Source organism: Triturus cristatus, chromosome 9, assembly GCF_964204655.1.
Source record: "Triturus cristatus chromosome 9, aTriCri1.1, whole genome shotgun sequence".
NCBI lineage: Eukaryota > Metazoa > Chordata > Amphibia > Caudata > Salamandridae > Triturus > Triturus cristatus.
The window spans coordinates 1,209,760,209-1,209,787,626 of NC_140592.1; the positions used below are offsets into that span (position 1 = coordinate 1,209,760,209).

General features: G+C 47.2%; 1 protein-coding gene across 2 annotated transcripts in view; it reads left to right on the forward strand.

The window, feature by feature from the left end:
- Positions 1–6,592: 6,592 nt before the first annotated feature.
- CHURC1 (churchill domain containing 1) overlaps positions 6,593–27,418 on the forward strand; it is a 140,225-nt gene continuing 119,399 nt past the window's right edge. The window contains exons 1-2 of one of the 2 annotated variants that reach the window (XM_085627229.1): positions 6,624–6,806; positions 25,971–26,255. In XM_085627229.1, coding sequence (XP_085483355.1) covers positions 6,768–6,806; positions 25,971–26,255 — 324 coding nt within the window. In that variant the 5' untranslated portion in view covers positions 6,624–6,767. Of the gene's footprint in view, positions 6,807–25,970; positions 26,256–27,418 lie in introns of both variants that reach the window. The other variant, XM_085627230.1, reaches the window with a different exon arrangement.

A 27,418-nucleotide genomic window follows, 5' to 3' on the forward strand; every position in this document is an offset into this window, starting at 1 on the left:
GAAAAGAAGTATACAAAGCATCTCCAGTATACCTATATACACTCCACTACAGAGGACAGTGAAACCAGAAATTATGTCTGAGAAAACCTAAATAGTAGTCTTGAGAAAGATGGAATCATAAGCTAACTCCATCGAAACGCGTCAACGCATCTATAGGCACAATCTAAAGGATCGACATAGACATGTAGATGCAAGTTTGTTTAAATGTATCCCAAGCCATGTCCTAAAGTTACTGTTCCATATGATGTGCAATAGTATATGACGAAGTGTACTGTCTTGTATATGTTGTTTTCTCTGTTATGCTGGGTTCATAACGGTATTTGAAATCTGTGTTGAACAATTCTCTAGCACTGTATCTATTTGTTTTTAACCATTTACTTATGATTGTGATATTACATGTTTTTAACTTTGCGAAAAATAAATGTTTTAATAAAAATGTTTTAATTATACAACTTGAATGTGGGAGTTTACAATTAACGATATGATGGATGTTTGTGGTGTCTAAAGAGTCTAAGAGGTGTATGGTATTAGTTGATCATTTAAAACATTGTTTTTAGTCAAGGGACAACCTTTTTCTTACTTACAAAGACAAACAAAGCCAACACAGTTTAAGAGAGAAAGAAAAAGGGAATACTCACCTGACTGCGCAGCTGCAAAGAAAGAGGAACAAGTGGTTACAGTGCTTGAATTTATAGGGGCGGATGAGCCCCGGTTGATGGGTTAGGCCCAGTGGGGAGACATTTCTGATAGGTAATGACTAATGAGGTCAAATAGGTGTAGTTTTACGACTGCTGTAATAAAAAAGTATGGAAAGAGAAGCATAATCCGAAGCCTCCCGTCCTGAAATAGAATCCTGACACTTTTACTAACATCTTTTTCACTTATCAGCTTTTGGATGTTCCAGAATAACAAAACAAACAAATGGCTAGTATTTTTTCCTAGGAAAGGTGACCACCAAAATCTGGTGAATTGAGAGGTATACTCTTTCAGGAAGTACTCAGACACAAGCGCTATTGCATACATGCCGACACTAGTCTGTAGACTCATTTTTGTTTTATAGGCCAAAATGGCTTTATTTTAGTTGTCTTCCATTTAGAAAAAGGTTGAATTCCATGCTAGTCAAAGTGGAAATTAAATTCCCTCAATCTTTTTCATGATAGTCCCTTTTCCGTTTCTGTTTTTTTTGCAGATTCATCTAGCACGAACTCGACCCGAAGGTATTGGAAAGATTTACATGAGCACCAGTTACCTTACACAAAGACACATTCATTTTTGGTAGGCACGGGGAGATTAAGTGGTTTGCCCAGAATCACAGGATGCTGATGAGCCAAAGCCGTGGCTCGAACCTGATACCCCAGCATGTATGTTAACATGTAGGGCGAGCTCTAGGTCTAGTGGTTTCTTTTTAGGACTCGCCTGGTCTCCCCCACGCTCACCCAACCCGTATTTATGAGCACCTTCAAAGACCGACGAAGGGTCATTCTCCCGCGGCACTTGTCCAACTCTACAGCCACCAGACAGAGCCATGCTGCCATTTCAAGCAAGCCTGGTGCCACAGAGGTGAGTGGGTAGCTTTGTATCACACTCTGCTAGTAAACACCAGATAATATGGTACTTCGCAACACTAATCATCCACCAGCCCAGGCACAGTAACTGGTTATTCTCATTTATCGATATTTAGTGATCAACAGAATTACAATGTTTAAAAACATTGTCTGAAAAGCGGAGCAGTCTGCATTAACTACTCATTATTTGAAATTCACATACTCCACAGATAAGGACTACACATTGGCTTTGTGCGTGCAAGCTTGCTTCTTTGCTTGCAAGTCTTGCAGCTCCTGGGGAACTTTTGGTAGGTAAACAACAAAATTTTACCTAAGAAACATCTTTGTTAGAAAGAAAGGAAGGGAGAAACGATTGATAATAAACCGCCTAATGTTCGTTGTGCAGTTCTTACTTGTCGACTTATGTTGTATTGCAGCAGACATAACAACAGATGACAAGTTGTAGCTGCGTGTCCAGAACACCTGCCCAGCCGCCTGTCATTTTGCCTCACATGTTGTCCTGATCTTGTATGTTTGATCACTTATTTTTCACACGTTTAAAATGTAAATGGCAACTGCCCATCAGAGAACACCACGTATCAATCTCTGTGCCAATGAGGGTGGAAATATTCGGGCATACCTGGAATTTAATTTGGATTAAAAAGGAGAAATTAAATTTAAAGCACATACTTAGTATATGCATGCACTCGCCACTGCACAGCTATCTCCCAAACATAGTAACCATGCAAGGTGGCTCAGCGAGTTAAACATTGCTGCTGACTTGGGATGTTATGGCGGACCATACTTCTGAGGTGGGTAAATGTTGTATCTTTACAATCAGTAATGGCAACAGTTACTGTTGCTATTTAAAACACTTAGATGTGACATGAGCGGCGCTTTAAAAAATGTTTTTCTTGTTCATAGGGTTCTCAGTTCATGGTAGCAACACACCTTAACAGCAGCCCCTGCAAAATGCCTGGTGGTAATAGGTAATATTTTGCCTAATCTTTATGAGCAACGGAATCGCGTCGGAGAGAAAACTGATTTACAGAAGATCACACATTGCGAGGAGGCAAGGGCCAACTGTGATTAGTGTGAGAGTCTGCTGTTTACACCGGTGACACTTGTTGTTTTCCGGCTTCAGCGCCAATTGTTTGTGTTGCTGCGCATAACAAGCATTGGCATAGCCAATAAGTCTTGTCTTTGGGACCTTATAAGTGTTTAGCCATGCAGCAGTAGATATTGTTGCACCAAGGATATTGTGCTGCATAACTAAATACTTATAAGGTCCCAAAAGCGAGACCTGTTGGCTATGCCATTGCTTGTTAGAACTTGCTGGGCGCCTATTTTCAAGATCGGGACGCCCCCTCAAGTAGACTGTGTAAAGGCAGTAGGAATCTATGTAATGAAGTTTGCTAGCAGGCAGGGATTTAAGTGGGCCGGGTCTCACCGGTGCTGAGCACCGTCAGTTTTTAGGTCTCGCCTGAGACAGCGCTTTAGCGCTGCTCTGGCGAGACTTATAGTAAGCGAGTTTTGGAAGTGCAAACGAGTGCTTTCAGGCCTCCAAATACAGTGCATGTGCGCCGGGCGCGCGCACCATTTGGAGGCCTGAAAGCACTCGTTTGCTTTCACTTTCGCGGGCCGCACGGAGATCGCGATTGCGATCAGTTTCACACAGCGCGCTCACCATTTGGCAGCCTGCGTGTACATTTCGCTGGCGCTTTGATGTTCTCAGTGAGCCGCGCGGCCACGGCGAACATCAAAGCGCCCGCGAAATGTACACGCCATTTGCCACCCCATACCCATAGTTTTGACTCATTCAGGCATTTCCATCCATCACTGTTTTGCTTTCCTGCTAATGGAAATATGTCATATATGCGTGGTTACTAATGTGCTGATCTTTATATTTATTGCACTTTTTTAAATAAAAGATGGCCAGAATATTTTTTTCTTGCCGAGAGAACTATGAGGCTGTAAAATGCAAACAATAAAGTTAATTTGGATTGGATTATATGGTGCACTTTTAACACACTCCATGGCTAGGTTAATCGCGTCTGTCCTCTTGAAAGATCTGTCCTGCGGGTTAGAGCAGGGTCTGCCTAGCAGTCATTACAGAAGGGAGTGAATCATTGACAGAACAGGAGGCCACTCCAGAGAGTGCTGCAATGTGAACAGAACCCGCCCTCACTCGGGCGCTTGACTACAAAATAAAAGATTGGGAAATGTCTGTTAATTGGAGAGTGCGTCGATGTCCAGCTGCTTTCCTCAGCGCAGGATGAAAGTGAGCCATATTTAATTTGCGGTCTCTCAGTGTTTCGATTTACGATCAGCTAAATAGACTCCTTCTTTGTTTGATTAACCGAGAGTTGCACGGGCCCTCCTCACAGCTTCTGCTCCCTAAGCCCTGTAGTGCAGTACACTGCCGGATAATGAAGCAAGTGAGAAGGTCCAAAATTAGCGGACCTTTGCTCATTGGAGGTTTTTTTGACTTAGAAGCAAGTCTAAGAGCATCTAGAGAAACAAGCATTTGCAATGTTCAGCTGTCTGCGGTTCATTGTTGGTTGTTGTCTATGATTTGAAGTACATAAAAACATGAGACAATTAGTACTTGCGTGTATATTAATTTTAAAGGTATCTTCACGCACAATGCACGTGGTCTAGGCAACTACAGTTACTTGATGTTTCGTAGTGACCTTTGTTGCCTTAAGAACTTTAGCGTCCTGCTGTCATTAATATGCATCCCACAGATGCTGCAGACAAATAGATTCCAATCTTTCTCGGTCGGCTTGTTTACGCTTAATTAGCCTGGCCTGGTTTCCTTTCTAAAGTGTCGGAAAATTCACAGCAACGCACACTTCATCAGACCTTTATTCACAAAACATACGTAGATCTATTACATTATTTTAACCCCATTACAAAAGCAACGTGCAAGGTATTTTCTAAATATTTGTAGCGTATTTTTACAATTTTGTTTGCTAATATTTAACGCTACTAATTTTGGTTGTGTGTAGTTGCAAACATGTGGCTACAGTTGTTCTGTTCGCACGTATCTCCTGCCGATAATTAACGGAATTTTTTATTCTTTTGTATGTTGCGTGTGATTAATTTAGCACAAAACAAGTCCATCTGAGCGCGTTATTTACTTTTTAAATGTACCCTTATCGTACATTTTGTGGCCAGGGTTTTTATTAGGAGGCTGCTTTCTAAATACAATTTTGGGTGTTAGCCTGCCTAAAAAACAAAATAGAAACTGTATTATTGGGGAGGGCACGTTTAAATGCAAACAATGAGAAATTCAGCACTTGCGGTTAACTAAATTTCAAAAGCAACTTCTTTCTTAATGTACGTGTACTTAGCCAGCTGCAGTTCCTTGTTTTTTTGGGCTTAGCTACAGCCGCTTTTACAGTGCTGGTTACAGCTGCTTTTATACAGCTTAATTTGTGACAGGATACGTGCCGGGGCTCTTATTAGGTGGCAGATTTTAAAGGAATTTTTTTGTGTTAGCCTGCCTAAGAAACATCCTAGAAACTGTACAATTCTGGAGGGCATGTTCCTTAAAGGCAAAAAAATGAGACACTCAGCACTCGTGTTTATTTTACTGTAAGAGGCAACTTCACTTACAATGCACCTGTGTCCAGCCAGCTGCAGTTCCTTGTTGTTTGTGGCTTAGCTACAACCGCATTCACAGTGCTGGTTACAGCCGCTTTCCAACAGCTTAATTTGTGATGAAAGAGGTGCTGGGGCTCTTATTAGGCGGCACAGCCGCATTCACAGTGTTGTTACAGCCGCTTTTCCACAGCCTAATTTGTGATGAAAGAGGTGCCGGGTCTCTTATTAGGCAGCACTTTTTCTATTTAAACAAGCATTTGCAATGCAATAGGTCTCGCATTTACAAAAGTTTAAGCTATTGGCATTGTTCATGACAATGCCTTTTTTATCTATTTTATAAAACAAACACATAAATAAATGCCATTATCATTTAAAATGCCAACAGCTAGTGTTGCATTATTATTAGCAATGCCAACTGCTCACACTTTTATAATGCGAGACCTATTGCATTGCAAATGCTTGTTTAAATGGGGCCTCAAAACAGGTCTCTATCGGGCTGATTTTGTGCCCAGGCACAGGCGGTCCTTTTTTTTCCGGACTGCAGTGACAGCAGGCACATCGATGTGCACGTGCTCACTTCTCACTAGTTTAGAAGTTACGGCATGACATCATGCCAGGTGAGTGTTGTAGGGGAAGGGAAATCCTTTAATGAAAGTGATTTTCTCTCTGGATTTCCCTTCTCTTTTTAAAACTCAGGAGCAGCAACATTGTCGTGGTCTCACCAGGGCTTTAAGTGGAAGCTTTTTCAATATTATATACAAGCCACAGTTGCTGCCTATTTATCTTATGCAAATAACAACCATTGACAAAGCCAATAGTCCTGACTTGTTGTAAGTATGATGTTGTATCATATATGTGGATGCAATGACAGAAACAGCAAAGTCCGGCAGGTGGCACTATGCTAAGCACTGATTTTTAGCGTACGTTTTATAAGCCACGCCCTTTACTACATTGACCACCCCCCCCTGCGCGTTTTTTCCTCCAATTTAAAGCCCTGCCAGTAGGTAATCCAGGCATTATGGCCGCCTGTCAGAACCGTCTTCTCCAGGTCACGTGATTATAGTATGCCTTCTAGTTTTCTTTCAGAGAGCTAAGAGACCATAGAATGTTCGAAAGCCGATGAAAGGAAAAAAGGAACTTACTTGAGCAGATACCTAACTCGGGTCTGCCTTGAGTTAGAAAGGGCGCGTGACTACCATATTGCTCTAACGCCGTTTTAAATTCGGGACGTTACGTGGCACGAAAATAAATATCTTTCCAACAAGGTGATACAAGAAATATATGTTGACTTACATGCCATTTTAAATAAAAAAGAGTCGATGACATAATTATTTAACAAGCTATAGTTTATAATATTTTGAATTCCTAATCGATTCGTTTATAGGAAATCAAGCGTGTTTCGGTGTTTGGCTCTTCTACGTCCAGTGGTGCCGGTTGCTATCCGTTCCAAGATGGCGCCCGCTGTGCACCTTGAAAGGCTGCTCCCAAAGCTATGACTGATTCTGAATAGTGGAAGAGGAATTCGTGCTCATCGCTTGCGTTTCCGCTAAACTACCTTAAATAATAATAACGATCATATTTAGAGCAGGAACTCCGAAGTGAGGACCAGGTGCAATGTGTACAGACTGCGTGACGAAGGAATACCCCGAACGGGTAAGTGTAGTAGACGGTCCCCCTGTGACGCTATATGCGCAGCCTACAACTTACCTCTCTTTACGAATGGTAGGCAGTGACGACTTATATGCCAATGGCCCTGAAGCCAAATGCTTTCACGTTGTTAAATTAAGGATTGACTTTTTTCTGTTTCAATTTGCACTCGTAGATGGTTAGTTCAGTCTCGCCTGGAAATTCCCAGGGTTACTTGTTTTCTTTATATAGCTGCCAGGGTTTGAGATTGCTTATGTGTGATGTTTTCAAAGTTTCAGTGTACTTAAGAGTGAACTTCAACGACCGATGTGTGATACTTAAGAGTGAAACTTTCTTGTGATTAAAATCAAGCAATGAAGTCCAGGAGCCAGATAAATACCAGAAGTTACACCCATATGAGCAACGAGAAACTGTAAGAGGATCTTGAAACTGCTGCAAAGCAGCTGAAATGGATGGGCGCTAATCTCTCTCTTTCATTTATTTTATACCACTCTGTTGAAGTGACAACTCCAAACGGTTGTAAAGGTAAAACACAGCTGCCTCTGGTGGAACCCTGCACGAAAACCGTTTGAAAGCCCATAACATCATGACATATAGGTATAACGTGGAATACACTCTTAAGTGTTAAACATCCCACCTTACTTTGAGGAAGGACAAATGTAGGCTCCTAGAGGAGGAAATAGAATACCTCAGCCATATCATTTTGGAGGAGGGGGTCCGACCCAAGATTGACTTAGTAGAGGCTATCAGGGCTGCACCTGTTCCTCGTGGTAAAGACCAGTTCCGAACCTTCCATGGGCTTGATTGAGTATTATGCCAAATTTGTTAACAATTTTGCGGGCAAAACTGAAGATCTCAGATTGAAGTTGCAGAAGGGGTGCACATTTGTTTGGAGCGATGTTCAGCAGAAGGCATCCGATTTGATAAGGATGGACATTTGTGGAGAAGGTATTCTTGCCCCATTTGACACTCAACTCAAAACATTTTTGAGAGTAGATGCCAGTGCGTGTGGGTTGGGGCAGTCTTGTCCCAGGTACATGCGAGAGCTGGAAAAAAAATTAGCTTTCGCCTCACGCTCTTTGGCGGAATGTGAGAGCAACTATTCTGTTATAATGCGTGTAGGTCTGGCAGCAGCCTGGTCGATTGAGCATTTTAGGACCTTTTTTATGGGGTCTGAAGTTTTGCATTCGTACAGACTATAAACCCTTAGTCAAAGTTTTGAGTCCTGGTGGAGCTGGTAAGGGCTCGGCTAAGCTGGCTTCCAGACTTCAGGAATATCGTTACTGTGTTGCACACATACCGGGTTAGAAGAATGCGCAAGCTGGCTGCCTATCACATTTGCCTTTGAAATGTTCAGGGTAAAATAGACATGGTGTTTCTACATGTGATCAGGAAGGGACTGTGGCTTCATTGGGAGATGTGCACTCTTCCACAGCCCCTTTCTATGGTTGTTAAATACATTATGTAAGTCTGTTCTAGAAGTTCTTGCGGCTCTTCTTACTTGATGGATGGTTGGGTATGTTAGCTGACAACTATCAGCCCTTAAGAATAACTAAGGCATGTGAATGTGATGGTGCATCCCCACCAACTTCTTCCTCTATCGCTCAACCTAACTAGTTACTGCCCTCCTGCACCATCCATGAACCTCCACCATTGTCATGGCCCCATTATTGTGTTACTGGTTATGATTAGGGCAGACATATCAATCCATCCCTGATTCCACCCCGCCCCCGTGAATGTCTCGAGTAGTGTTGACCCCATCCTCGTCTGCATGTTGGAGACAGTGGTCACCGATGCCTTCACCGGTCTCTGTACTGCTTTTTCCCTAAAATTCCCCACTGCTTTGACACCTCTTCCTTGGATGCCACCTAAATGCAGCCTGTCTCGAGGAGCTGGGCATGTGGTATCCTGTAGCTCTTTTTATGTGTGAACTCCGAACCCATAGCAGAGCTGCATACTCTATCTTCTGCAGGTCCCACATTCCGAAACCTACAGGACTAAGAACCACATTCTCCTACTGCTCTAGCCTTAAAGGCTTTGGAACCCTCAAGACCACTACCCACACTCTTCTTTAGCTGAGGCTTCGGAACCTACTGGATCTATGTTGACTCTGTAGTAGCTATGCTGCCCGACATGTCCACCTTTCTACCAGCATCAAGACCCTCAATAAGCTTGAAATTTAACCTACCAATCTGTCCCTGGTTCTGTTGTCATAGTCGTGGTCCTATTGGTGAACTCTGCTCTCTATTGCTACTTCAGCTTTTTTATTTTGTGGGAATTCTTGTATGTACTTTTCGGCAGGTATTTGCTTGGCAACATAATCATTGGCATGTAAATCATAATAGGTATCATCTCTATATGCATATAGGATTCACATATCAACATCAAGCCCTGTAGGTCCCTCCCCTGAGGACTCATGCCCTCAATGCCGTCCCTTTCTCTGTGTCCATTATTTAAATTGTTCATCTGTACTGACGTAATCTTATCTGTTACTTCTATTTCATCCCTCATTCTCTGTCTTTTTTCTCAAGTTCCACCATTTAGCCCAGATCTTTTCCTACTTCAGATTTTTTACATGTTAAGATTGCTCTTGCATTACATCTTCAAGGTCCTTCTTCCCTGCTTCAGCTTTCACGTGTAAGGATCTTACCCGGTCGAAATTCTGCAGGGACGTCAAGGAATCCCAACTTCAGGTGTAGAAAGGTCCCAACCTTCCACCCCACCCTACTGCGTCTATCAAACCCTAGAGCGCAGAGGAGGTGGCGGAAAGAGGGGAAACAAAACAAGGATAGAGGGGAAGACACAGGAGCTGCAATCTTCTTCCTTCCTTTTCTGTGGAACTGTGTCTGTGTTCATGAAGCAAGGTTCTGCAAAAGGTAAGAAGAACAATATATAAGGCCCTAACTAAGGGCCTACAATACCCCTGGTGAATCCCCTCTTACTGTGTAGCTCTGCTATCTAGTTACCTTATAACTAACAGCTTGCTATTTCTAGATAGTTGCACAGAAGGACTGAAGAGGTCAGGAAAGGCAAAGGCAAGTCGTAATTTCCCTTCAGGACTGTAGTAGGATGTCCCTAGGATAGATAAAGGCAACCATATAGCAATCCACCCACATGAACGTCTGCAAACACCACTTCCCCTCCCCCTTTCGACCACTTATCTTACAAGGGGTATCCAGATGTCATCACCGAACGAGGAATCAGAGTGGGTTTCTGTAGAGACTTCTTCAGCTAGAATCTGGAAGATGCAGCAGGGGAGGAACTCAGAAGGAAGGGGCAGGAATAATGCGACGTGAAGTAAACAAGTGCCTCCTTCCGGGGTAACTGGCAGGTCCACGGGAGCAGTTCGGGAGGAAGGAAACGGGGCAGAGACACCCGGCCGGCCCGCGGGACAAAATCCGGCAAGGTGGGCGGAGCGCTCTGACCCTTAAACACCAAGGTCCCGAAACCAGGGGCGGCACGCGTCCAGTTACAACCAACTCAGAGACTCGGCACAAAAAATGGACGAAAGCACAAAAAAAGAGGGGAACAGAGCTCTGTAATATGAGAGGCGGCTCTCATATGTATGTCCGACAAAAAAGGGGCTTACGAACACTCGAAGCGGTCCAGGTAACGAAGAATGTCCCAGTCCTCCGAGACGAACACCAAGCGCAACTCATTAGACAACCAGGAAACAGGATACAGGAAGTTCAGGGAACCGCCTGCGGGGCAACACTAGAACGTGAAGCCCCGAGGTTCCTGAACGGCAGGCTTTTCTACTGTTTCGCTGCTATCGCGCATGCGCGATAGCTAGACGCTATGGGGAATTCACTCGCAACTCGGTGACGCTGGAATCGGCAATCCTGACAGTACATCCCCCCCCAACACCCCTCCCACGGGTTTGGGCTTATGTGGATGTCTCCTGTGAAACAAACGTATCAAACGAGGAGCATGTACTTGACTGGCAGGTTCCCATGTACGTTCTTCAATTCCATACCCCTTCCAGTGTATCAAATACTGCAAACGGCGTCTACTCCTTCGAGAGTCAATGATGGATTCCACTTCGTATTCTTCTTCTCCTTCTACCAACACCGGAGCTGGGTGAGAAGGCAGACGAGTGCCGGGTTCTACAGGTTTGATCAGTGATACATGAAAAACGGGGTGTACCTTGAGGGTCTCAGGGAGTCTTAGTTCCATCGCCACTGGATTGATGACTCTAGAGATCGGGTAGGGTCCAAGGAATTTAGGTCGGAACTTACAAGACCCCTTCAATGGAATGTATTTGGTTGACAGCCATACTTCATCCCCTACCTTATATTCTGGTTCTGTCTGTCTATGTCTATCTGCTCCCTTCTTGTACGCTGCCTTAGCTTTGTCTAAATTGGTATGTGTCAGCTGATGTATCTGTTGGATTTCATGAATGAACTCACTAACTGCCGGTGCGGTACAAGATGATAACCTCGGAGAGATGAAAGCCTTTGGGTGATACCCTGATGAACAAAAGAAAGGCGTGTATTTCGTGGATGCATGCTGGCTGTTATTATATGCGAATTCCGCCACCCACACCATCTTATCCCAATCACTGTGTGAGTGTAAGGACTGACTCCGCACGTACTGTTCAAAACACTGATTGACTCTTTCAGTCTGCCCGTCCGTCTGTGGATGGTGACTGGAGGACAGTCGCACATCAATCTGTAGTAAGGAGCAGAGTTGTTGCCAAAAACGGGAAACAAACTGGGCACCCCTATCTGAAATTACCACCGAGGGGAATCCGTGTAACCTAACCACCTGCTGTAAGAAAACAGCTGCAAGCTCCGCTGCCGTGGGTAATCCCCTTAGGGGAATGAAGTGGGCTGTCTTTGTGAACAAATCCACTACAACTAACAGTGTGTTATGGCCCTTAGAAGTAGGAGGGAGTTCTACGATAAAATCTAACGACACCGTGTGCCATGGAAGAGGAGGAGTGGGTAAGGGTTGGAGCAGCCCTGTGGGGTTTTGATGAGATGCTTTGCTTTGAGCACATACATGACAGGTCTTGACGTATTGCTCAACGTCCTTGCCTAGGGTAGACCACCAAAACTGGCGTCGCACATTATCAATGGTTTTCTTAATCCCAGGATGCCCAGCCAAAGGATGAGAATGACACCATTCTAAAGCCTGTCTTTGCAGGTTTGGAGTAGTAAGGACTATTCCCCCCTGTACATACTGAATACCATCTCGACTCTCAGGTTCTACTGTCTGGATCAGTTCCTGCCCCTCCTCACTTTGTTGTTCTCTCACTACTTCCAGTAGGAATTCCTTTTCAGATAACACTCCTATGATCTTGTCTGGCGAGATGATTGACGGAGGTTCCGCCTGTTCTTCTTGTATCTCAAATCCTAATCTGGACATAGCATCTGCCTTGCCATTCTTTCTACCCGCCTGATATTGGATTGTGAAATCATATTCGCTAAAGAACTGGGCCCAACGGAGCTGTCTCATTGATAAGGCTTTAGCTGACTTTAGGAATTGCAAATTACGGTGATCTGTATAAACAGTCACCGTATGTTTGGTTCCTAGTAGGTATTGTCGCCATTCTTCAAAGGCTTTCTTAATGGCCAGTAATTCCTTATCTCCCACCGCATAGTTCACCTCCGCGGGGTTTAACTTGTGTGAAAAAAAGGCTACTGGATGCAATTCTCCGGTGTGCTTATCTGCTTGTGACAGGACCCCACCTACCGCAACTTGAGAGGCATCCGCCTCCAACACAAATGGATAACTCGGGTCTGGGTGTTGAAGTACTGGGGCCTGGGTGAATGCCTCTTTCAGGGTTTGAAATGCTTTCTCAGCCTCCTCTGACCACAAAAACGGAGTCCCCTTTCTGAGCAACCGTGTAATCGGTGCCACTAACCTTGAAAAGCCATTGATAAAGCGCCGATAAAAATTGGCAAACCCAATGAATCGTTGGATATCTTTGATCTTTTGTGGAGCAGGCCACCTTGAAATGGCCTCCACCTTTTGTGGATCCATTTGCAACCCCTGGGGAGAGATAATAAACCCCAGAAAGGGAACAGACTGTACATGGAACGTACACTTTTCTAACTTGCAGTACAGCTGATTGTTCTGCAAGCGCTGTAACACCTGTCTTACATGCGGTATGTGTTCTTTGAGTGACTGTGAATATATCAACAAATCGTGGATATAGGCAATCACACAGATGTCTAACATGTCCTTAAGCACTTCATTTATGAAGAACTGAAAAGCGGAGGGTGCATTACAAAGCCCAAAGGGCATAACCAAGTATCCAAAAAGTCCATACTTGGTGCAAAAAGCCGTCTTCCACTCATCCCCCCTCTACCACACGTACCAAATGATAAGCCCCCCGTAAGTCCAATTTCGTGAACACACGGGCGTCTTTTACTCTATCTAGGAGAGCAGAGATGAGTGGAAGAGGGTACCTGTTCTTTATGGTTATTTTATTTAAGGCCCTGTAGTCTATGCAACAACGCAGACCCCCTTCCCGTTTAGGGATAAAAAACAGAGAGGAAGAGGCAGGGGATTTGGAGGGACGAATGAATCCTAAGGAAAGCATGTTATCTAAATATTCCCGCAAATAAAGATTCTCCTTTTCAGTCAGAGAGTAGACTCGACTGAATGGGATCTTAGCTCCTGCTTGAAGGTCGATGCGACAGTCAAAGGGTCTGTGGGGTGGTAAGGAAGTGGCCTCCTTTGGGTCAAAAATAGAGCTTAAATCTTGATATACCTTAGGCAACACTCCTTCCTTCTCCGTCATCATAATCTCCTTGTTTTGACTTAGAGATAGGGTATGTGCCTGGCAGCACTCTGGACGAAACCGTAAGGTGGCATTATGCCAGTCTATAAGGGGATTATGCATCCTTAACCAGGGTAAGCCTAGGAGAACAGGAAACTGCGGTGACTGGATCAGATCGAATTCCACCTGCTCCACATGGTTAGACTCTAGGAGAACCTTGATAGATTCTGTCTTGTGTGTGATGGGTCCTGACTTTAACACACTCCCATCTATAGTGGTGACTGTCTCTCCATACCCCTTGTCTAGTGATTGAATGTGATGTTCCTGGGCCCAAGCCTTGTCCATAAAATTCCCCGTAGCCCCTGAATCTATCATAATTGGAGTGTTAGCCTGTCCTTGTTTCCAGAACAACTCAGCTGGGATAAAGAAATGACCAGAAGAAGGCGCTATGGGGTCAGAAGAGGAGACACTCAAACCTGAATAACCCGAAGTCCTTGTCTCACAGGTCTCCGGGCTTCCTAGTTTTCCGACTTCTTGCTTGGCACCGGCTTGGTGGGACAGGATCTCAAAAAGTGTCCCGCCTTACCGCAATACAGACATAGTCGGTTTTCTCGCCGCCTGCGTCTCTCGTCTGGAGTCAGAGGTCCTCTCACACTCCCAATCTGCATTGGTTCTGCTTCCTCACCAGTAGATGGGAAGTCAGGTTTCTTCTCCCTGATTGTCACTACCCTGACCTCTGTCTTTCCTTTCTCTTTCTTACGTTCCTGCAGACTATGGTCTATTTGTACCGCGAGATCCATAAGATCCTTACAAGAACGGGGGAGATCCACTATATGAGACAAAGCATCCTTGATCTCCTCCCTCAGCCCCCTATAGAACAGAGTACCTCGTTTTTCCTCGGGCCAACCCGCCTCAACAACTAGTCGCTGGAAAGAAGTGATGTAGGTGGCAATCTCAGCGGTCCCTTGCTTGAGGGAGAGCAAATCCGTATCAGCTGTGAGAGTGTAAGTATGTTTATCAAACAATTTCTTAAATTCGTCCTTGAAAGCCCCATAATTCTGTAACAGAGGGTCATCTCTTTCTATTAACGGCATGGCCCAATTGGCAGCTGACCCCCCTAAGTATGATATCACAAAGGCTACCTTAGCTTGATCAGTGGGAAAACAGGGAGCTTTGCAAGTGAAATGCAATTGACACTGGCTAATGAATGTGTTAAATTTGGAGGAATCGCCCGTAAACCTCTCAGGCGGTGCAAGAGGGATTGAGGGAGGAGTAGTGACCTGTATCACGGGAGCGGAATCCCTTGAACTGCCCTCCCCTTGTCTCTCCCTCTGTATAGAGTTCACCCGCAAGGCCAATGCCTGGGTTTCTGCCTGGAGATTCCCAATCATGTTGGCGAGATCCGCCAATGTCACTTGTTGTAATTCCATGACGTCCGGGCAGAACGCACCACTTGGGCTTCGCGTTCTGTAATGATCTTACCCGGTCGAAATTCTGCAGGGACGTCAAGGAATCCCAACTTCAGGTGTAGAAAGGTCCCAACCTTCCACCCCACCCTACTGCGTCTATCAAACCCTAGAGCGCAGAGGAGGTGGCGGAAAGAGGGGAAACAAAACAAGGATAGAGGGGAAGACACAGGAGCTGCAATCTTCTTCCTTCCTTTTCTGTGGAACTGTGTCTGTGTTCATGAAGCAAGGTTCTGCAAAAGGTAAGAAGAACAATATATAAGGCCCTAACTAAGGGCCTACAATACCCCTGGTGAAACCTCTCTTACTGTGTAGCTCTGCTATCTAGTTACCTTATAACTAACAGCTTGCTATTTCTAGATAGTTGCACAGAAGGACTGAAGAGGTCAGGAAAGGCAAAGGCAAGTCGTAATTTCCCTTCAGGACTGTAGTAGGATGTCCCTAGGATAGATAAAGGCAACCATATAGCAATCCACCCACATGAACGTCTGCAAACACCACTTCCCCTCCCCCTTTCGACCACTTATCTTACAAGGGGTATCCAGATGTCATCACCGAACGAGGAATCAGAGTGGGTTTCTGTAGAGACTTCTTCAGCTAGAATCTGGAAGATGCAGCAGGGGAGGAACTCAGAAGGAAGGGGCAGGAATAATGCGACGTGAAGTAAACAAGTGCCTCCTTCCGGGGTAACTGGCAGGTCCACGGGAGCAGTTCGGGAGGAAGGAAACAGGGCAGAGACACCCGGCCGGCCCGCGGGACAAAATCCGGCAAGGTGGGCGGAGCGCTCTGACCCTTAAACACCAAGGTCCCGAAACCAGGGGCGTCACGCGTCCAGTTACAACCAACTCAGAGACTCGGCACAAAAAATGGACGAAAGCACAAAAAAAGAGGGGAACAGAGCTCTGTAATATGAGAGGCGGCTCTCATATGTATGTCCGACAAAAAAGGGGCTTACGAACACTCGAAGCGGTCCAGGTAACGAAGAATGTCCAAGTCCTCCGAGACGAACACCAAGCGCAACTCATTAGACAACCAGGAAACAGGATACAGGAAGTTCAGGGAACCGCCTGCGGGGCAACACTAGAACGCGAAGCCCCGAGGTTCCTGAACGGCAGGCTTTTCTACTGTTTCGCTGCTATCGCGCATGCGCGATAGCTAGACGCTATGGGGAATTCACTCGCAACTCGGTGACGCTGGAATCGGCAATCCTGACATCACGTTCATTGCTGAGCTCAATGTTTCTCTTAGGCCCAGTGGGCAGATCTTTGTTGCACCTTTGGGTGAGGGTAGTGGATTCTTGCAAACGTTGTTGCCTTATCCCAGCACACCATTGGCTGTTAAATATTTCCAATTGTTGCTCGCCTAACCAGACACATACCTTTCACATTACACAGGGTTTTGGGCAAAACCTAAGAACGAGTCTTTAGTTCTTGATTGATGGATCCAGAAACCAGCATCTTCAGACATTTGAAATGAATCTCGCACTTAGAAAGTAAGTCTTGGCTTGCTCGATGATTCCATAAAGGAGTCTCATACCTACTAGTGGCAATTCGTCTTGAAACCTCTGGTGCAAGGCAGAGGCAGTTTGTAAAAGACCCAAAACGCTTCCTCTACAAGATTCTAGAGAAAGGCAGGCATTTTCCAATGCCCTCCACATTTGTGTAGATGCAGTATATTTATTTTCTAACTTACTACAAGATGTTGTGATAGTTGCTTGCCTGAAATTCATACAAAAGTAAATCAACAAGATAGGAACTGAGTTGGTTATAAAAAAACACATTCGTTTCAAACTCTCATTCAACAATTTCTTTTAGCGAAAGACATTTCTTACAAAATTTGGGGACAGCCAAGGGCTGATGACTGACCTTGCAATATGCTAACCTCTGTATGGCTCATGTGATACAGGAATTCGAAGAATAAAACCTGAAACCATAAAAAGAACTGTGCTATGTGTTCATGATTTGGAAGAACTAGTGGAAGTCTCTCAAACTTTTATATGACAGTAAATGGTGTTCACTATCAAATCAAATTTACCATGGGATAGTCCCAAACAGACATCAGTTTCCTAGATAAATGTGGAAAGAAGTTATATATTTGTAAAAACTGTACAAGAAATTTAGAGGAAGGAATAGATACTTCCACAAAACAAGCTTCTATCTGGCCACACCAAAGTATCTGTACTGTTCGGTCAAGATATCTGATACTGTGTCATATAGTACTACTGCATTTGTTCTTCTGGGAAGATACTAGACAAAACGGAAAGCTCATTTAATCTTTTTTTATCAAATAGGCAAGCAACTTGTCATATTGACAGGAAATCTAACTATCCATAAATGGTAACCCAAAAAGTTATATCACAATAGTGTAGAGCAAATAAAATGATGATGTCAGGTGACGTGTAGGAGAGTAGGTGTCGTGCCCCCACAAGACTTACCTCCTGCTTATGGAGTGATCCCACGGGGATGACGTGGACAACGACCTCTGGCTCCCTCCTTCTCCCAGAAAGAACTAAATACTAACCAGGCTGAAGAGGGGACTGGGGGAGGCAGCCAAGATAAAGGTGAAGACAGCGTAGAAGGAGGCTGTGATTGATCTGCCCTCAGGTGTTCTTAGTCTCGTGGTATACACCGCCTAAGGGATGGAGCAAAGGGGTAACACTCACGCCAGTCGCAGATAACAAGCTCAACCAACACAGAACACAAGAATGACGTAGTCACCTGAGATGCAGCGCCTAGAGGGCGGAGTAGACCAGTTGGTTGTATGCTGGACCCACAAAGGAAAGCTCTGCGCAAACCAATAATCCAGAAACAGCAACACGGTGCATCTGTACTAGTGCTGTTATAATGGAGACAAGCAAGTGCCTCAGTGCTGTCTGAAAGTAAAGGAAAAGCGACTCCGTGTCCCAGCACGAGTCACGGTAGAAAAAGAAGCACGCGCTCCTGCGCGGGTGAAGTAATCCAGGGAACGCGGCTTTGTCCCTCTGCACGAATCGCGGGGACCAAAAAGTAAACGCGCTCCTGCGCTGGCGGGAAGATCAAAGGAACGCGACTTCGTGCCCCTGCACGAGTCACGGTTTCAAAACAATTGTGCTCCTGCGCTGGCTGAACGAAACAAGGAACGCCACTTCGTGCACCTCCACAAAGTCACGGTGTCAGAATAAGCGCTCCTGCGCTGGTGGGAGTAACAAAGATACGCGACTTTGTGCCTCTGCACGAGTCGCGGACACCAGAGTTCTGTGGGCGTCCTTGCGCTGTCCGGATGGAATATCCGGTTGCAGATAGAGCTTTCGCTTGCGCTCCTGCGAAGCTCAGTACTGGAATACGAAGCGCCGGTTGCAGGCGACTTCGCATCTGATATGCGATTCTCCCCGGAAGTGCCGGTCAGCTGGTGTCATCGGCTGATCCCGTGAGGAAGGACTAGACAGCCAACCTGCCTGACGTGGTGTCAGCAGTAAGAGAGCTGGCGCGCACGCAACACACCGATGCCAGCCATACAAGGAGCAAGGGAACATGACAGTAGGATCTGCTTCTTATGTTTATCCCCACTTTTGCTGATGTTTCACTGTTTTTCGACTTTAGTCTGACTGAGACCCTGCTATTCAGGGCCCCAGCCTAGCTGCTTCCTCTCTAAATTGATTGCATGTACTTTAGGTACACTCCAGATTGGATTCTGGGGTACCCTTATAAGTCCCTAGTATATGGTATGCTATGTACCCAGGGCATAGGTGCCCCAGAGGCCTACCAGGGGCTGCAGCATGTATAATGCCGCCCCCTGGGAAGCCATTCAAAATGACACAACAGGTCTGCTACAGCAGCCTGTGTAAGGTGGTGTATGCACCCCTTACTCAGATATAGGATCCGTATATCTATCCATATCACTGCACATATAAACCTATCAGTCACCCCTATGGCAGGCCTTATCAATCCTGAAGGCAGGGTGCTGGGTTTTATGTGAGAGGGTGCCCATGCATGAGCAGAGCCCCTCTGCAGCCTTCGGAACCTTTATTCCGGGGTTGTTTGTGATGCAGCCAAACCATATACTCTTAAGTGCATTATAACCTCGCTGTAAATGATACCTTTGGAATGACTACATGGAAACATGTCGTGTTTGCTGTCAAACACCTTGGAATCATACCTCCACATTGGTAACTGGTGTGGGAGGTATGATTACACCCTACTAGAGGGAGAAACATGACTTCACCTGTACACCCGGTACCAGCTTCAGACCCTGGCATCACAAAATGGATGCTGCCAGCCACAGACACGAGTCTGCCCTCCTTCTGCTGGACAAAGATCCGGCAGGGGAGGCCTGGACAATAGGTTTCCTGTCACAGGGAGGTGTAACCACCTCCCAGACACGCTTTAGTGTATTGGGGCTGAGTGGGTGCACTCCAAGAGTGCTTTGATGTCTGCACTGGGGGCACATTTGGTGTCCCTGTGCATAGTCCAGCTCAAACCGGTTGCAGGGGCACTCAGCCCCTTCTCTGGCGTGAAACTGGACAAAGGATATGGGTGTACCCATAGGTGGTTCCCTAGAGTTTGTCCCACCCCTTCCTTGGGTATAAAGTAGGAACCCCTGACTACACAACTTTAGATTTACCTGGACAAAAGTCTGCTACAGAAACCCAGAACTTCTACTATCTACACGACGTTGGATTACTGAAGAATCTCCCTTGGAGTAAAGGATTCACTCCCCTGCAAGGCAGGCCCCAAAGACTCATCTGTCCGGTTTGCATCGACGCTGCTCCCAAAGGACACCGACAATTTTGCAACACAGGAGGTGGGTTTCCAAGCTTCCCCGAGGCCGATCCGTGCTCTCAGCAATCCTGAGATCCAAAGCCCTTGTGGGGACCTGAACCCCTGGACACCGCAACCATTTGCAGCAGCATATGCTTCTTGGCGATCCCTGAGGCTGTGCTTTGGGCTACTTGTAGTCCAGAGCCCGAGCAGTGATTCCACCGAAGATTGCTGGCCTACACTCCTCGAGTGACGCGTGGGCTGGTATCTAGTGATTCCTTTCAAGGTCCCTTCTCGATCCCTTGTCTGTCGACTTGTGGGTCCCTGAGAAAGGGTACTTTGACTTTCAACGGGATTACCTGGTGGCTCCAGACGTGCCCTGACTCTCCATCGCTTGGGGAGTCTACAGGACCTTGCTGGTCCACACCGAAGCCATTTTTCTCTCACCGCATGGGTTGCTGTTGCCAAGGCTTGTTGGTCTCCATCCGGAAACTGACTCCCCAGCACTCGACATCCTTCGTGGGACAGCTCGCCTGCGGACTGTGGTCATCAACGCCTCCTGGTCCCCGTGGCAGTGGAGTAAAGCTTCACCTCTTCGCACCTGAAACACCCGACATCGGTGACATCCTTCGTGGGACAGCTCGCCTGTGGACTGTGGTCATCATCAACGCCTCCTGGTCCCCGTGGCAGTGGAGTAAAGCTTCACCTCTTCGCACCTGAAACACCCGACATCGGTGGGCATTCATCTATCGTGCCCCTGGTCACTGGCAAGTGACCCAGACCCCTCTGCTTTCAGGTTCTTCACATCTTCGATCCAGGCTTGGATCACGCCGGGCACTTCTTCTTTGCAGCACATCGCCATTGAAATCAATGACGATTCCCGACACCTATGCACCCGGCTTCCCTGGGTGCGGTAACACGATTATTCCGGTGCTCCTGTGGGTGCTGGCCCTAGAACCCTCTAAGTCTGAAAGGGTTTGCTCGAAGTCCTCTCCTAAGTGTCCTTATTCTTTAAAATTCCAACGTCACTTTCCCATTGAATTGTACGGGGCTCGTGGCTGTGTTCTCACACTGCACATGTCCCCCGTGGGTCCCCTCTGTCACTGCCTTGGGTGATTCCTTGGGGTCCCAGCGATTCTACGACTCTAGGCACTGAGCCTAGTCAAGTTGTGGTTCTTATACCACTTTCTTAATATATGGTTTGGTCTCCCTCTGGGGCCCATTGTATATTGTGCTATTTACTGTCATTTAATAACTGTATTATTGTGTGCCTTGCTCTCTAACTTCATAAAGAGGTTAGTAGAGCGTGTTTAGAAATAAATACATATATTTTACATATATACCTTGAGTGGTTCTCCTTTCATTTAGTTATTCAAGAGGTTATAATCTGGTAAACCAAGCTGCTTTATACTCCTTCAAAACTTAGCCTGAAGGCTGCTCTCCATAGCTACCACTAGGATAGCTTTCAATAAAGGTTGTTTTTTAAACCTAATCATCAATAAGGGTTGTTTGGACTGGTGCAAGGTGCCCACTATAACTAGTGGACAGCATATGCCAGGCCAACTTCTCACATTGGTGTGCAGCGGTTGGATTCAAGCTTGCTATTGCTTTACCAGATAATCTATGTGAGTGACTAACTGAAAACCACTATAAGTACATAGGTACATATAAATCAAGTTTAGAATACAGTAAGTTCTCCGGAACTTAGAGTTGTGTGTCAAGGGCTTAGCACACCCTTTCTACAACTTAAGAGAGTTTAGTAGTTCCCACTAGGTTAGGTAGGTGCAACACCTCACTACACTAGTATGTCTTCAAGAGCAGAAGCCAGTGGCTCCTTGCTGACTAAGTATGACCACCTCTCATTTCAGGAATTGAGAAACATGTGTGCATCTAGGAAATTGAAGACCGGGAAGAACCCTAGGACTCAACGCCTCATAGAGGCCTTGCTTTTAGATGACCTCAGAAAGACCCTAGGGTCTGATGAGGCAGGCAGGTTGGGTGGGGCAGCAGAAGATGACAGGACTGTAAGTGAAAACATCCAGGACCTGGACTCGGAAGCTGACCAGGAGGCTCAAGAGGATTCTAACGTGGACAATCAAATCCTTCCTGAAGGTGAAGGTGAGGAAGAAGGCATTAATGGCCCTCTCTTTACCCCACCTGGAAGGGTTAACAGTTTACCAAGAAGGTCTAGATCTCCTTCTCCGGAATCTAATCATTCTGGTACATTTGTAGGGACCTCTGTTTCAGAAAGGACCACTACCTCTCATAGGAGGGAGTCCTCTTATGACAGGAAGTGCAGGCTGCTTGACTTTGAGAGAGCAAAGCCCAGAATCCAGAAAGAGCAGCTGGCCCTAGACAGGGAATCATTGGAGAACTTCAAAAAGGTTGGGGCTAGAGCCCCATGGTGACAGCAACAGTGTCCCTAGAGGTAGAGAACATACTCATGACCATAGGAACCTGAACAAGATTGTCCCTCCCTACCAGAGTGGGGATGACATCCACAAATGGATAACTGCATTTGAGAGGGCCTGTAAAGTATAGAGGGTCCCTCAGGAGCAGTGGGCAGCATCCTGTGGCTCTCCTTTGCAGACAAAGGTAGAGACAAGCACCTCACTGTTAGAGAAGAGGATGCTGGCAATTACAAAGTCTTGAAGAGTGCACTGATTGATGGGTTTGGCCTAACCACTTAACAATACAGGTTAAAGTTCAGAGACACCCAAAAGGCACAGACTCAAGACTGGGTTGACTTTGTAGATTGTGCTACTAAGGCTCTGGAAGGCTGGTTACTTGGCAGTAAAGTGTGTGATTTTAAAGGATTGTACAATTTGATTATGAGGGAGCAGATCCTTAATAATTGTCAAAATCAGCTGTTGCATCAGTACCTGGTGGACTCTGATCTGACCTCTCCCCAAAAATTGGGCCAGAAGGCAGACAAATGGGTCAGAGCCCGGGTGAGGCAGAAGGTTCAGAACCAAGGTGGTGACTCCAAGAAACAGGATTCTAAGAACTCTGATAAGGGTGGGGAAAAGGGTAAAGACCAGAAGTCTTCTCAAGGGCACCAACAATCTGTATCTGGTGGGGAGTCCCAATCTAACAAAGGAAAAGGCCAAAAGAAACCATGGTGTCAAATCTGTAAACAGACGTGGCCAACTGCCGGGCATAGTGGTCGTGAGCTGAAAGAGCTCCATCCCCTCCACTGAAACGTAACTAAATATCCTGCACGTCCCTGGACCTGCGAAGCTGGGTCATCGCTCCTTGGGCTGCGGAACTCCTTGAGACCCTGTGGCTATGATTTGGGCACCCAATACCTGGCAGAAGCAGCCGAGCTGTGATATACTTATGGACGGCTGACGGCACAAGACGATGAGGGGCGGAGTTGCGTATGCTGCATGGAGGCCTCGTTGCAGCTAGCAACTTGGAACAGTGTTTCCAGCGATTTTGGGCGCTACCGGCGTAATGACGGAGGTCGGAGCTCCGGATCGGAGGTGCTGGACACGACGACCGAGGCGAGCGTTTACATTTCCGCTTTACTGCGCCACACCTACGGCAGCAAGATGGCGGATACGGCTGGCCGCGCCCGACATCGGCGTGTGTGTGAACAAGCATTGGAGACTCCCCGGTAAGGGAACGAACACGGACAGACACTCTTGGCGCTGTGGTGCATGAAGGTTGAAGGCGCTTCGCCCTCCCTCTCCCGATTGGGACATGGCTGATACCGGGAGGAAGACACGCTGAGTGGCATACTAGTGGAATCTGGTGAGGGACGCCCTTGACACTGTGATGAACATTGCGGTTTCTCAACACTTGGGAAACTCGCCCTCTGTATGCAATTGAATTGAGGCGGTATGCGCATGCTGCATCCGCCTTTGGGATCTATGCCTCACCTGCCCTATATTGACTAGAGCACTACTGGATGGTTCACCTAAGACCGATTACACCCCTGTACACCATGTCTAGCGCTCGCATGAGTTGAGCACGGTGCCGCTCTCCACCTATGGCATACCCTGGTTATGGGAGGCGCCCACGTTGAGTTGAAGGAGCGGTGTAGTTCTCACCACTGGGACTGCTCTGGTAAATACTGGTGGGACAGTGACTGACATCCCTGCGCTGCCCCCGCTTTGGAGGGATGCAATTCATCCTTAATGCCCTAGATGAAGTGCTGCTGCATGGTAGGCCTACGAGCCTCTGCATCCCTTCCCGTCCTTTTCAGAGGCCACACGAACTGGGCGCGGTGACGCTCTCTGCCTGCAACCTACCCTGGATGTGGAGAAGGGTACTCGATTACGTGGGAAGTGCGATATAGCTTTACCGCTGGGACTGTCCTGATGGTTACTGGAGTTGCAGAGTCTGACATCCCTGTTGGTGTCCACCGGGAGTGTGCAGCCACAGACCAGAAGAGGCTGAATACTTGCGGCCCGTGGAACTGGTGTCTCTAGAGGTAATTTGGGTGCGCCAATGATCTGTGCTTCGCTGGTTGAGTGAGTGATGTGGGATATTGCCCCCGAGACCACCCCCCCCCCCCCCCCCCCCAAGAGACCATCCGGGAGCAGAGACGGACAGGAGGACGCCGAGGCCCGATGGGTCGCAACAGAAACAAGCAAGCAGATGCCACTGCAGATGGCGCAACGCAGCCCACATTTAGCTTTGATCCCTCTAACGCTTCAGACAATGACGTGATACCTCCTACTGGTACAGACCCCCACGATGCTAAGCTGGACTTAATATTGAAAGAAATCCGAGACTCACGAACGGCACTGGAGACACGCATGGGCACGATGTCCACTAATCTCAGGTTACTACAGGCGGATCACAGAAAACTGTCCGACAAGGTCAAATCGAATAAACTGGCACTGGATGATCTTCTACTCCAACAGACTATGCACTCCACTCAACTTGAACAATTCCAGCGACAATTGAAGGGCCTGCAGGACAGGGTGGACGATGCGGAAGGGAGGTCCCGCCGCAATAAAGTTTGCATACTTGGAATACCGGAACGCGGCGAGGGATCCAAACCTACACAGTTTGTGGGGGACTGGCTGAGAGACCATGTAGCGAAGGAGGGCCTAACTCTCCTGTACAGCGTGGAGAGGGCGCACTGGGTGCCTTCCAGACCTCCTCAGCCGGGCGCGCCGCCTCGCCCGTTGATAGAGCGCATTTTGCACTACAAGGACCGCAACACTATCCTACGGGCTGCCAGAGAGAACGCTCCTGTGCGTTTCGAGAACAGGACAATTTCACTTTACCCGAATTTTACCTCGGCAGTCCAGAAAGCTAGAGCTACGTTTTTGGGAGTGAAGAAAAGCCTGCGTGACCGCAATTTGAAATACGCACTGCTCTTCCCGGCTAGACTGAAAGTTGTCTATGGTCAGAAATCGTATTTTTTTGAGAATCCTGAGGAAGTGACGGACTGGCTTGAAATTACTTTTACACCAGAGACTTATCAGACTTCGCTGCCATCGGAACAACTGCGTAGAGCCTCCCCGATACGAACGACTGGACTACCCCGATCGGGTCATGGCAATACCATGGTTACTACGGACTCAAGCCCAACCTTGGAACAGATCACGACCAGCCAGAAGGATGCACTCCTTGCAGCGGCGGCTCTGGCGGGTCAGAATCCCCAGGCTGTGGCGTCATTGGAACACTCATCTGATACCGACACGGTGCGCTCTGAATCTGACACTAGCATAACTCTGTTTCCCTCGATTACGGCCCAGGTTGCAAGAGACTTCTGATATTGTGATCCGGAATGCTCGGGAGTGGTAATGTATATAAGGGATATGCACTGTGTGTATTGCTGCTGATGGCTGCTTTGCGGGTCCAGGGACATATGCTTTATAGGGAAGTATGTTAATGTAATCAAGACATACTCGAATGTATATTCTGTTGATTTCACGAACTGACGCAGTTTTGGCCTTAACTCCCCAAGCGACTGCGATGACGCATTTCTTGTTTGTAGACCATGTTGCGCTATTGTATTTTTTGTTTGGTCCTCTGTTGTTTTATGGGGGAACCTAGTTGTGAGAGATCCCCGGACATTGCAATGCCGACGCCCCTTCCCCGCTCCTACCTGTGGACTCGGCCTGGGGAGACAGTCCTAGAGAACTCCCACGATCAGCCATTACCATTCCGGAGGCGGGCTCCGCCCCGCGACCCTCAGAGGCGAGCAGGTCCTGGCTCCGACAGGAGTGACCCGGAAGGGGGAGGGATTAAACCCGGATGTCCTTCTTTACTGCAGGAGAAAAGAAGGACCGTGAGAGGAGACGGGCACACTTGTGCCGGAGAGAGACGGGAGACGGAGGAAGCAGCGAAGGTGGAGCGAGAACCGGAAGAAAGAAGCGAAGTAGAGAGCGTGGAAGAGCAGAACGAGGAGCCGGAGCAGCGAGGAGTGAGCGCGAGGTTGCAGAGGACCGAAGAGGAGGAAACCGCGGAGGGTCCGGACGAAGCGTGGTGCGAGGACTGGTGGACCCCACAGGAGGAGGCTGGAGAGCGGCCGCAACCAGGAAGTGTTGCGGCGGGGCCGGTGAGTGGCTAAACTGCGGGAAAACGGGACGGGGAAGAGGTTGGTAGACTGGGAGGGGTAACGGGGAGGAAGGTGGTTACAGGAACACAGGGTGTATTGTGTTGTGGTGGTGGTGCAGTGCTGCAGTATAGAAACGTCTCTCATTTCTCCTTCCTCACTGATTTTTAAAAGCTACAAACTCAATCCCCCCCCCCCCGGCTTGTGACAATATTGGTGATCGGGTCTTTCCATTCCTCATTCCTCAAAACCCCCCCCCCCCTTAATCCCTGGGTGGAGCACCCTACGCCGGCCAAACCCCCACAAACCACACGGGTGCGGTGTCGGATCTATCTCTCTTAGAGTAGTCCAAAGAGGACAAACTCCCTGACGGCCTTCCGTTTTTGTCTCTATCCCTCTCATGAGCCTCCCTGGGGAATCCATCCCGACCCGACTGGAGCAAGCCACCGGGGGAGAAGACCGTAGAGAAGAGGACGGAGCAGAAGAGATCCTGAGACCACATCAAGAGTCCCTGATATCTGAACCACCGGCCATATCTACTGCTATCAAAATAAAAACCTATCCACTGGCTCACTATATTCAGCCTCCGCGTCTGTTTATCCGGCCCGCCCTCCCACACTAGTATTGGGGAGTTTCTATGTGATGGCGTGCACGGCTTTTCAGAAGTTTCTATCTACAGGGATTCGGTCTCCACTGGTCACACTGCAATTACGCTTTCTACACCACGATGGCATTACATAATACGTACACCTATTGCACATGGAACGTGAGGGGATTAGGTTCAATTCATAAAAGACACCGGGTTTTGGCACAACTTACTAGAAGGAAGGTTGCTATAGCCTATTTACAAGAAACTCATCTTAATGTTGGTGAGGCAGCCAAATTGCAGAGAAAATGAAGAGGGCAACTATTCGCTACGACATATTCAGCTTTTTCCAGGGGGGCGGCGATGTGGATCACTGTCCCTTTCAAGCTCCTAGAGCAGAAGATAGACGTCAACGGTAGATATGTACTGCTTCATGGCTTATTGGATGGGACACACGTGGTCATGGGCTGTATATATGCACCGAACACTGACCAGGATAAATACCTGACTACACTAGGCGCAGCCTTGACAGAATGGGCTGCATATCCCTGGGTGATAGGAGGCAACTTCAACGCTGTGT